Genomic DNA, 12457 nt, shown 5'->3' with positions numbered 1-12457 from the left:
GGAGTTTACTTTGCTATAATATGATTTGACTTCTAAGTAAATATGACCTTTTGTATTTTTTGTTAAGTATTCTTATTTTAAAGATATGCCCCAGTTTCCATGGTTTTAAATTCCACTATAACAAACATTATGTCTTTAATTTATTCTGTATCTTCTATCTCTTCGTTTTCTGACCCTTCCCAAATGATAGTACTATTATGACTTGTGTAATGTTCTAGTCATCATCAAGTGGAATTAAATACTACGTGGTCTTTCTGGTTAATACCTGGTATATAATAAAGAGAATTTCAGCCAGGCACAGTTGGGAGCCTGAGGTGGGCGGTTCACAAGGTCAGGAGATCAAGATCATCCTGGCTAACACGGTGAAACCCCATTTTTGTACTAAATATACAAAAAACTAGCCAGGCATGGTGGCACGTGCCTGTAGTCCCAGCTACATGGGAGGCTGAGGTAAGAGAATCACTTGAATCTGGGAGGCAGAGTTTGCTGTGAGCCAAGATCATGCCATTGCACTTTCATCCTGGGCAACAGAGCAAGACTCCATCTCAAAAAAAAAAAAAAAAAAAAAATTTTTATAGATTAGACCCTTTTTATGAACCTGGATAACATGAATTAATATCCATAGTCACTGCCACACACAAAAGACAAAATCTTTAACCAAACCATGAGTGCATTATAAAATATTTCTACATGTAATAACTCTGCCTAGTGGGCAGTTGACTAAAAGATCTTTTTAAATTCAGTCTCATGCCTGTAATGCCAAGGTGAGCAGATCACCTGAGATCAGGAGTTTGAGACCACCCTGGCCAACATGGCAAAACCCTGTCTGTACTGAAAACACAAAAACTAGTCAGGCATGGTGGCAGGCACCTGTAGTCCCAGCTATCCTGGAGGCTGAGGCAGGAGAGTTGCTTGAACCCGGGAGGTGGAGGCTGCAGTGAGCTGAGATCATGCCTCTGCATTCCAGCCTGGGTGACAGAGCAAGACTTTGTCTCTAAATAAATAAATAAGTTCTATCTTAGCAATAGAAATGTAAAACCCTTCATATGCTTGTCTCCTAACCTTGGTCATCATGCCATCAGTATTTTCTGGAAGTATTTTTTTGGGGGGGGTGTCACAAAAAGAAGTTATGATACTTAATTTAGGCTAGTTGGGATGTTTTTTGCTGTATGCTAACATCAGTTTTATTTAGAGGAGGAGTCTGCATACTCAGGCCAATTTTCTTTCGGCATGTATGTCTTAATCATTCTTTTGATGAAATAACTATAGTTTGCTGCTAGAGTGCTAAAACTGAACTTGTTTCTGTCAGGTATCTAAGGAATGTCTGCCTGTTTCCTAGCCTACTTACTCTCTCGTGCTGTCCGTTAATATATACAGATACACTGCAGACTTATCGCAATAGGAAATGTGGCTTAAGATATCCTTCAGTTAGTTAATGCTTATTTCTGCATTAGCTGGGTGAACTTTTAAAAGCCCATAGCTTTGAAACAGTTTTTATTATGATTAAAACGTTAATGTTGGTTCCATTAGTTTTAGAAAAATACCAAAAAGACTTTTTGATTTTTGGAACCACTGGCCTAAAGCTAAGACAGCTTACTACATGGGTTACATAGAGACTGTCCTGAAGTCTCATTAAAAGGTGGAGAAACGTGAGCTTCCATGGGCTAAGGAACCTTGTACCCTCACTCTCAGGCCTGGTTATGAGGTTGTAGCAGTACTGCTTTTTTGTCCCCCCTCTCAAGTCTTGGTTTGTGTACTTAGAACTATGCTACCAGATTTCTCAACTTGTGTTTATATTTTACTCTCCAGTTATGACTTAAATTTAAATAGACAAATTATCCTTTAAAACAACCCTCAATTTGAGAAGAATAGAAACTTTTTGAGATTGCAAATGAATGTCCTTTTCATGAAACATCTATTTTTCATGAAAATAGATGTTTTTTAATTAATAAGAAATTTGTTCGGAGAACTTAAACTCTGGCTGTGGTTGCTGCAGGTAGAATGGTATCCTCTTTATGCACAAATCCCCCAGCTGCCTTTTTCAATAGTGCCCACCAGTGATGTTTCTGTGCCTCTGATTTTCTAAGGAATTTGCTCTTTCTACAATTACTCAGGAAAAGAAAGGCAATTTTCTTTTAATGTTCTGCCTCTCGGTACCATTTCTAACACTCTGTCAACCTGCTTACCAGAGTTCTTTAAAAGGTGTAAGAGGGATGTTAGTGGAAGGCTTGAAGCTGGACCCTGCTGATCTAAGAGAATAAATTTTGATTCCTTTCCTTTTTTCTTAAAGTTAAGAATCTTGAGCATAATAGCTGTGAGTCTCTTAGAGTAGACATGCCAGAAAAGGTTTTGTTCTGCACAATGGTTAGCCTAGGAGCTAAAGTTGAAACAAATTGCAAATGCCTTAATGCTGCTGAGCCCGCTTATAGCCCTGAAATAATAACTGTCATCACCGTGGCTGTCCAGGCAGCAGGGTAAGGACTGGTGGGTAAATTATTAAAAACACACGCATGTGAGGGATTTCATGTTCTTTGAGAGAACAGAGATCTTTGCAGTGTCTGTGGGTTCTGGAATTACTATTTGATTTGCTCTTATTCTTCCATTTTACTATTTTATTACCCAAGCTTATACCCCTAAATAAACTTTTATATTAAAGGCAATTTCATGTAAAGCTAGAATCATGATAAATCATTTTCCTATCGTTTGTCTTATTTTATTGGTCATTCACAGTCAGTTTTGGTTTTTACTTGAAATATATTTTGTGGCGATAATCCTTGAATGAGGTATCATGTGATAACAGAAAGTAAACTAGATATCCACATAATCTTATTTGGAAAGATTTAGAAATTTAATTAATGATACTTGGTGGCCTAAATAAAGAATAAAAATAACTTTTATTTCTGTAGCTCCCTCCTTGGGCCTGTGGATTCATAATGGATACAAATTCTGACCCAAAGAACTGCCCCTTTCAACTTTGCTCTCCAATACGTCCCCCAAAATATTACACATACAAGTTTGCGGAAGGCAAACTGTTTGAGGAAACTGGGCATGAAGACCCAATCACAAAGACTAGTCGTGTTTTACGTCTAGAAGCCAAAAGCAAGGTAGGTCTTGTAATCTTCACTTTGAGCTCCCACTTACTGAAAGCATACTGTTGGCCAGGTGCCATGCAGTTGTTGGAGTTACATTAGCATGGTTTCCTAATGTAGATTTCTTAGACCATAGTAATACCCAGATGATTTTAGGGGTATGTGAATTTTTTTTAACCTTAATTTTCATGTTTGTGTGAACATGGATTAGAAAATTTATAGCATGTCAAGCTTTTAATTTCACATGTTTTTTATGTATGATTTTTTTAAAGTTGATTTTAAAAAATTAATAGAGGTGGTATGTAGTTATGGCAAAAATTGTGAAGGTAGTAGCAGTTGACTAGAGCAAACTAGACTGATACAGTCCCTGCCCTCATGGAGCTTACATCTAGCAGGAAAGATAACAGATATTTAAAAAGTCATTAATCACCACTAGAATGATTAAGAATAAACTAGAAAGGAGACAGGGGATTCCATTTTGTACAGAGGCCCTGAATTTGGGGAGAAAGTACACAATTCAATAAGTGTAGGGCTGGCCAGGTATGGTGGCCCATGCCTGTAATGCCAGCACTTTGGGAAGCTGAGGTGGGCAGATCACGAGGTCAGGAGTTTGAGACCAGCCTGGCCAACATGGTAAAACCCCGTCTCTACTAAAAATACAAAAAGTTAGCTGGGTGTGGTGGCAGGCACCTGTAATCCCAGCTACTCGGGAAGCTGAGGCAGAATTGCTTGAACCCGGGAGGCAGAGGTTACAGTGAGCCGAGACCGCACCATCACACTCTGGCCTGGGCAACAGAGCGAGACTCCATCCCAGAAAAAAAGAAAAGTGTAAGGCTAGGCACACTGGCTCAAACTTATAATCCCAACACTTTGTGAGCCCAAGCTGGGAGGATCACTTGAGCCCAGGAGTTAGAGACCAACCTGGGCAACATAGTGAGACCTAATCTCTACACAAAACAAAAATATTAACTGGGCATGGTAGCATATGCCTGTAGTCCCAGTTTCTTGGGAAGCTGAGGTGGTAGGATTGCTTGAGCCCAGGAGGTTGAGGCTGCAGTGAGCTGTGATTGCCGCCATTGCATTCCAGCCTGAGTGACAGAGTAAAATCCTGTCTCAGAAAAAAAAACAAATGTAAAGGAGGCCATTATGGCCAAAATCAATTAAAGGATGGAAAATTGGCAGGATGAGGAGTTGAGAGAAATGAGATGTAGAAAAGGAAATAACAAATATTCATATTCCAGGTATACTCAATATACGTAATTTACAAATTTGTGCAAGTAGGGAACAAATGATAAACTATAGCCTTGAATTTAAGGAATCCTCAGGCTTTAGCATATCATATTTCAGATCATTTCACATGTGCTGACACAGAATGAATTACAACACAAGCCTTTTATTAGGAATTTTTTATTATTTTCTCTGAATATCTTTAAGTAAATATTAATATTTTCATATTATAAAAGCAGTACATGCTTGTTGGAATGGATGCAAAAATACAGAAGATATAAATCTTAAATGACTACTTCTCAGTACCATTTGCTTGCTACACCTCTTAGAAATAATCATTGTTAGGCTGGACGTGGTGGCTCATGCCAATAATCCCAGCCCTTTGGGAGGCCGAGGCAGGTAGATCACGAGGTCAGGAGATCGAGACCAGTCTGGCCAACATGATGAAACCCGTCTTTACTAAAAATACAAAATATTAGCTGGGCGTGCTGGTACGCATCTGTAATCCCAGCTACTCGGGAGGCTGAGGCAGGAGAATTGCTTGAAGCCAGGAGGTGGAGGTTGCATTGAGCCGATATCCTGCCATTGCACTCCAGCCTGGGCAACAAAGTGATACTCCATCTCAAAAAAAAAATTATCATTTTTACGCATTTAGTGTATTATCTTTCAGATAAGGTTTTGGCTAGTTTTATAAACATGGAATTATACCAGTCTGTCAAAATGTTGTAATTACTGGACCTGAAATGGAAAGAACAGTTAAGTGCCATGTTCTTGGAGAGCCAAGAGGGGAGAAGGGAAGCAGCTGCTGAATGGAAGCTGGAAGCTGCTATACCTTTCCACAGGCATTTCAGTACGGCTGGCAAACCCAGGTCCAGCCCATCACAAGACTAGCTATTTTACCTCCTCCTTTCACAAGTTTTCAACAAGCAAGTTCTTCTGCTTGTATAATTCAAATTGGGGAAGAGGTGGGGGTGAAAAGACCAAGATTGTTTTATAGAAATTAATCTACATCAAGTTTTATAAAAGTGAATCTTACTAAAAGTGAAAGTTAACTTATGTTGTCTAACAAGTTGGGTATTTTAAAGAAGAATGAGAGGAGGATTTCCTCCTTATTTGATAACACTTTGATGTCTCCAGTTATTGCCCCCAAGTGAAGTTTTCAAAATGAGAATGAAAATATGGAGAGTGACTTGGTTATATTATTTATTTTCTTTATGTAAACTAGTGCTTTTAAATTCATTTCAAGCAGGGTGAAAACCAATTTCTTTACCTTTTTTCTGTGAAAGGTAGATCAGAGGTAGTTCTTTTGTCTGTTCAAAGACTGCATAGTTTCAATCAACTGGGATTGATGAGTTTGAGCTACATTGGGGGATGGTTAAATAACTTACAAGTAACTTTGTAACTCTACAAATAATTTAAATCACTTTAACCCTACAAAGAATTTTACCTAAAAATTTAAAAACCGGCCGGGCGCGGTGGCTCAAGCCTGTAATCCCAGCACTTTGGGAGGCCGAGGCGGGTGGATCACGAGGTCAAAAGATCGAGACCATCCTGGTCAACATGGTGAAACCCCGTCTCTACTAAAACTACAAAAAATCAGCTGGGCATGGCGGCGCGTGCCTGTAGTCCCAGCTACTCAGGAGGCTGAGGCAGGAGAATTGCCTGAACCCAGGAGGCGGAGGTTGCGGTGAGCCGAGATCGCGCCATTGCACTCCACCCTGGAAAACAAAAGTAAACCTCCGTCTCAAAAAAAACTTTAATAAAAAAAAATTTAAAAACCACTTTAAATTTTTTTTAATAAAGTTAAATGGGCCTTTGAAGAGGATTGTGGTAGTTAGCAGTAATGTCAGTAAGATTTCAAGTCTTAATGGCTGAGAATTCTGACTACAGAGGACAGAAAATTGAACTGGTAAGACTTTAGTCAGCATATTTGAAGATACTCAAAAATGAGAAATGCCAGTATCTTGCTCTAGGCATAGGAAGAAGTCTATACTAGGATTTTTAACCTTGGTAAGTATTCTGGTTTCACCTGAAATTTTAAAATTAGAGTTATAGTGGGTAGTGAAGAACTCTTTAAAATTACGTTATTGTCATGAAAAGCTGCATTTAATAAAATGTTTTTGGGCCAATCTTCCTACTCTTTTCTGGTTAATATTGTAGGAGAGCAAGTTATCTGGTTAATATTGTAGGACAGCAAAAGCTGTCATGTATTTTTAGGGACCATAATTCTTAAACAAATTTGTGCTTAACATCAATAGATAGCACGTAAGTGGGGACAGTGCACCTCAATATTTTAAGTTGGGATAAAACTGTTATTAGAAAAGACTTCTTTACATACATAGTAATTCTTCATTTCTAGGATGGAAAATTAGTCCCAATGACTATTTTCCACAAAACGGACTCTGAGGACTTGCAGAAGAAACCTCTCTTGGTACATGTATATGGAGCTTATGGAATGGATTTGAAAATGAATTTCAGACCTGAGAGGCGGGTCCTGGTGGATGATGGATGGATATTAGCATATTGCCATGTTCGGTGAGTCAGTACATTTTACCCGGCATGTGAGTGCCAGACCATTGTGATGGATGTCCAGAATAGCAATATATCAGGGAACAAAAGCTTATTTTTTTCATTTGTATTATTCAATTTGTGTATTCCTAAACCAGTCCTGGTGAAACTTGATTCTTTAACAGATTAGCTAATCCAAAAAGCAAAAGGATAGATTTTTAGAATTTTTGCATAGATGTATCAGACTTTGTACTTATTTAATAACATTATTATTTCCATTCAGTTCTTTTGAATTAAGGTTTAAGTAGCCACTCAATCTGAACTCCTGTTTTCCATCTAACTTCCATTTTATTTCAGCTGTTTTCAAAACACATATTATTTTATATTTCTGCTTAAAATTCTTCTCCTTCTCTTAATCTCTAGAACAAAGTCCAGATTCCTCAGTATAATACTCCTAATGGTCTGATTGATCTCTGTAGTGGCATTTACCATCATATCCTTTTTTTTTTTTTTTTTAAGACAGAGTTTTGCTTTGTCACCTGGACTGGAGTGCAGTGGCACAGTCTTGGCTCACTGCAACCCCTGCCTCCCAAGTTCAAGCAGTCCCCATGCCTCTGGCTCCTGAGTACCTGGGACTGCAGGCGCATGCCACCACACCATCTGATTTTTTTTTTTTTTTGAGACAGAGTATTGCTCTGTTACCCAGGCTGGAGTGCAGTCGCATGATCTTGGCTCACTGCAACCTCTGCCTCCCAGGCTCAAGCAATTCTTAGCCTCCCGAGTAGTTGGGATTACTGTATAGGCATGCACCACCACACCCATCTAATTTTTTGTATTTTTAGTAGAAACAGGGTTTCACTATGTTGGCCAGGCTGGTCTTTAACTCCTGACCTCAAGTGATCTGCCTGCCTCAGCCTCCCAAAGTGTTGGGATTACAGGTGTGAGGCACCATGTCTGGCCCCCAAAGTCATGTCCTTTTAAATGACATACTCTGTCACCACCTTGCCCTTACACATGCTGACTTACCTGTGTCTTAATGCCTTTTCTTTGCCCTCTTGAAACCCAAATTCCTCCTTCACAACTCAGTTTAGGTATCATCTCCTTAAAAGCATTTGTGTTCCTGACTCATATATATACCCCTCACCTGGCAGATAGGTATTCTTTCCTCTGCTCCTGTAATACCTTAAATACACTTGTGTGATGGCAGTGACCACACTGCTTGGTCACTTGTTGGTCATTGTTTTCTTAACCCACAAAATTATTATCTTCTCCAGGGTGGGGAATTTTTGTTTGTTTCTACTTTTAAGGTCTGTACTTAATCCCTAATAAATGGGCAGGCACTCAACACATATTTGTTGAATCAGTCCTGGATTATCTATATCAGGAGTTGGCAAACCTTTTTCTCTGAAGAGCTACATAGTAACATTTTAGGCTTTGCAGGCCACATACAGTCTCTGTTGCACATTCCTTGTTTTCACTCAATCTTTAAAAAGTAAAACCCATTCGTAGCTCCAGGGCCACACGAAAACAGGCCTCCAGGTGTAGTTGCTGACCCCAGCCTACATCAACGGTTTTTTTTCCACTAAAACTTTTTTGCCCTTCAATTTCAGGGGTGGTGGTGAGTTAGGCCTCCAGTGGCACGCTGACGGCCGTCTAACTAAAAAACTCAATGGCCTTGCTGACTTAGAGGCTTGCATTAAGACGCTTCATGGCCAAGGCTTTTCTCAGCCAAGTCTAACAACCCTGACTGCTTTCAGTGCTGGAGGGGTGCTTGCGGGAGCATTGTGTAATTCTAATCCAGAGCTGCTGAGAGCAGTGACGTTGGAGGTGAGTACACTCTGTCTCGACTGTTTATAGAATGGGGGAGGTGTGAAGCCATAGGCTGCTCTAAGAAAAGCATTTCTGGGCTCATGCCTATAATCCAGCATTTTGGGAAACTAAAGTAGGCTGATTGCTTGAGTCCAGGAGTTCGAGACAAGCTTGCGCAACGTGGCCAGACCCTGTCTCTACAAGAAGTACAAAACAAAACGAAACAAGCTAGGCTTGGTGGCACATGCCTGTCGTTCCAGGTACTTGGGCGGCTGAGGTAAGAGGATCGCAAAGAGGTTGAGGCTGCAGTGAACCACTGTACTCCCTCCTGGGCAACAGAGTGAGACTCTGTCTCAAAAAAGGGAAAGAAAAGGATTTCTGCATAGGAATGTAACAAAGCTTTTAAGTTTTAAACTCAGAATTGTAGCTTTAGGAGAACATTTAAAGTTATTTTAATCCTACTGTTAACCCTTAATTCTCCTCTGACAGTGTTCTTTATTATTTTTAAAGATTTCTACTATAAGATATTAATGGCTATTTCCATTGCTCATTTATATTTGTAAGCACATTTAGAATTGGTGAAAAAGCATTGAAGCATATACGAGTCACAGTTCAGAAAGCCAGGAAGAGCATATTGTGACTCTGGAATGCACTGAGTCCTTTGGCTCCTGGTCACCTTGACAGGCTGCTGCCCGTCAGCATTTCAGTCTTGGATTTAGAAGCTCTTTATTTTTAGATAGTCCATTCTTAATGGTCAATGGTCTTTTGGGCATAGCTTTTCTGTATTGAAATATCTTACCCTGTACAGAAAATGATGATTATCTTTTCCCAGTGTCAAAAATTATGAAGTTACATTATAGCAGTTGGTTTCACTGCTGTCTTAGATACTCTAAAAAATAATGACTGAAATGGGAGAGAATAAATCATTTTCAGAATTTTTTATTTGAGGGTGGGGAGTTTATACTTGGGCTTGCAAATAAGTTTTAAATGGTACTCATCTGTAAGTCTGATTTTTAAAAGCAGAAAAATGTGGAGGAAAAAAGACCTATGCACAAAGATAATAATGGCAGAATTATTTAGAGTTTAAAGAAAAAGCAATAGCCTTTGACTTTTAGAAATGTAAAGGGAAATAATGAGAAATGTATGTGTAAGGATATTTATCCTAGATTGCTTATTATAGTGCAGGAGACAACCCTTTATAAATGTTCAGCAATAGAGGATACATGTGTAAATCAAAGTTCTCAATTATAAGCAGCAAAAACCAACCCTGACTAATTTAAGCAGAAAAGGGCCGTAGGGAAATGTAGGTATGTTCAGACCAGTGTTAGAGGTTACACAGCCAGAGGCATAGAATTGGCCCAGTGAAACTATCACTGTTATTATTGCCACCACTGCCAAACACAAATCACCTCACAGTGCCAGTGCAACTTCTAGAGCTGTATGTAGCTGTGGCACTTTTGCCAGAATAAATTATCTGTGATCACTACTTCTTTGAATCACTAACTTCCCAGGCAGAGTATAGAGCACATGTGTCCAGTTGATAGACCCAAGTCACACATGGGTCACATAGCTACTCTCAAGCTGCACGGGAAGCTGGGAAAGAGAATGTCTAGCATTTAGTATCTCTACTATGAGAGGCAGGCTCTATCTGATAAGGTTGGAGGTTTTTCAAATGCAAAAAAAGTTAAGATGACAGGCAGTCAGAAAGAATTACAGATGCCTTACTATACTTGGTTAATGTTAATACAAGGGAAAGCTAAAAAGCATGTTAACAGAAGAATATAAAGCTAAGTGAAAAATACAGCCTTCATTTTTGTTTTGTTTTTTGAGACAGAGTTTTGCCCTTTCACTCAGGCTGGAATGCAGTGACGCACGATCACAGCTTACTTCAGCCTCAACCTCTGGGGCTCAGGTGATCCTCCCAGCCTCAGCCTCCTGAGTATCTGGGACTACAGGCATATGCCACCATGCCCTGCTAATTTTTATGGGTTTTTTTTATTATTATTTTTATTTTTGGTAGACATGGGGTTTCACTAGGTTGCCAGGCTTGTCTAACTCTTGAGCTCAAGTGATTTGCTCACCCCAGCCTCCCAAAATGCTGGGATTACAGGCATGAGCCACCATGTGCGACGCAGCCTTTATTAAATTTTGTAATACTAGTTATAAGCCAATGGGTTGTTTTCTCTTCTTTCACCTTGGATGTTCAAACTAGTGAAAAAGACTTTTCACCTTGCTGTGTTTTTTTCATTGTTAAAAAATTTTTAATTATGGCAAAATAACATAAAATTTACTATTTAAACCATTTTTAAGGGAATAGTTCAGTAGTGGTAACTGCATTCATATGATTTGCAATCTCCAGAACTCGATTTTCATCTTATAAAACTGAAACCCTATACCAATTAAACAACTCTTCATTTGCTTCTTCCCACAGCCTCTGTCTCTGTGAATTTAACTACTCAAGCACCTCAGATAGGTGGAATCATAAAAAATATATATTTTTGTAACTGGTTTATTTCACTTAGATGATATCCTTGAGGTTCATCCATATTGTAGCATGTATCAGAATTTTATTCCTTTTTAAGGCTGAGTAATATTCCAGGTCATGTTGTATGTGTATACCACATTTGGCTTACTCGTTCTTCCATTAATGGACGCTTGAGTTGCTTCCACCTTTTGGTTGTTGTGAATAATGCTGCTGTGAATATACGTATACAGATCTCTTCAAGGCCCTGCTTTCAGTTTTGGGGATTATATGCCAGGAGTGGAATTGCTGGATCATATGGTAATCTTAAGCTTAACTTTTTGATGAACCACTATACTGTTTTCCATAGCAGCTGCCCCATTTTATATTCCAACCACCAGTGCATCAGGATTCCAGCTTCTCCACATTATTGCCAATACTTTTTTAAAAACATAATAACCATCCTAATTGGTATGAGACAGCATTTATTGCTTTTATATAAGAAAAAATATATATGAATAAAAGGTACCAAGCTAAAAATAAATATTGTGAAATTAGAAAATAAACCGTTTCCTGTTACGTAAGTGTCATTTAAGGAGTCTGAAGACTTTAAAAGTAGGTTATAAATTACAGGCCCTGGTTAAGGACTGAGTATTCTAGCTCCTGGTAATCTGCATGGCTTCTTGAGATATTTTTGCTCCTATCAGTATGTATATTCATAAAATGTAATATTTTTCTGAAACTCACCAACCTCTTACTTGAAGTATAAGTTTCTTTACCTTTTTTTTAGGCACCTTTCTTGGATGTTCTCAACACCATGATGGACACTACACTTCCTCTGACATTAGAAGAATTAGAAGAATGGGGGAATCCTTCATCTGATGAAAAATACAGGAACTACATAAAACGTTACTGTCCCTATCAAAATATTAAACCTCAGGTAGTGAAAGACAATTGTGTTAGAACATCCTGAATTGATATAGAAGATAATTTTTTTAAAAAACTTATCCAAGCTGAAGAAAATATGTTTCTACTTATAATACCTAAATATCTTCAGCACCATCTCTGCTCATGCTTCATGTTTAATACCTCAGGGGAATAGATTTATGCCTCAATTACTGAATTAGCTAAGGTCCTTTAGTCAAGAAAAGGCTATTCCAGGCAACAAGTAGTCTAACTGTAATACTGAGGCTCTTTCAAGGTATCAAGTGAGAAAAAGCTTAGAGCACTTGGAGAAAATTGGAGGTGATTATTTTTCATGGTCTCTGTAGTAAAAAGGGACCAAAAGAAATAATGTAGAACTCAATTTTTGAGTAGGTACTATGTGGTGCTCAGAACAATGTATATTCTGTAGTTTTGGGGT

The 12457-nt window shown here is 38.7% G+C and overlaps 1 protein-coding gene across 8 annotated transcripts in view; it reads left to right on the top strand.

Moving 5' to 3' along the window:
- PREPL (prolyl endopeptidase like) overlaps positions 1-12457 on the top strand; it is a 49981-nt gene that overhangs the window by 29495 nt on the left and 8029 nt on the right. For 7 of the 8 annotated variants that reach the window (XM_032239524.1, XM_032239530.1, XM_032239526.1 and 4 more), the window contains 4 exons: positions 2907-3104; positions 6676-6851; positions 8435-8651; positions 11885-12034. In XM_032239524.1, coding sequence (XP_032095415.1) covers positions 2907-3104; positions 6676-6851; positions 8435-8651; positions 11885-12034 — 741 coding nt within the window. The remainder of the gene's footprint in view (positions 1-2906; positions 3105-6675; positions 6852-8434; positions 8652-11884; positions 12035-12457) is intronic. The other variant, XM_032239528.1, reaches the window with a different exon arrangement.

This window comes from Sapajus apella, unplaced genomic scaffold (genome assembly GCF_009761245.1).
Source record: "Sapajus apella isolate SASKATOON/1434 unplaced genomic scaffold, GSC_monkey_1.0 scaffold44, whole genome shotgun sequence".
Classification (NCBI taxonomy): Eukaryota; Metazoa; Chordata; class Mammalia; order Primates; family Cebidae; genus Sapajus; species Sapajus apella.
The sequence above is the reverse complement of the archived record's forward strand: the minus strand, read 5'-3'. Positions and strand labels throughout refer to the sequence as shown.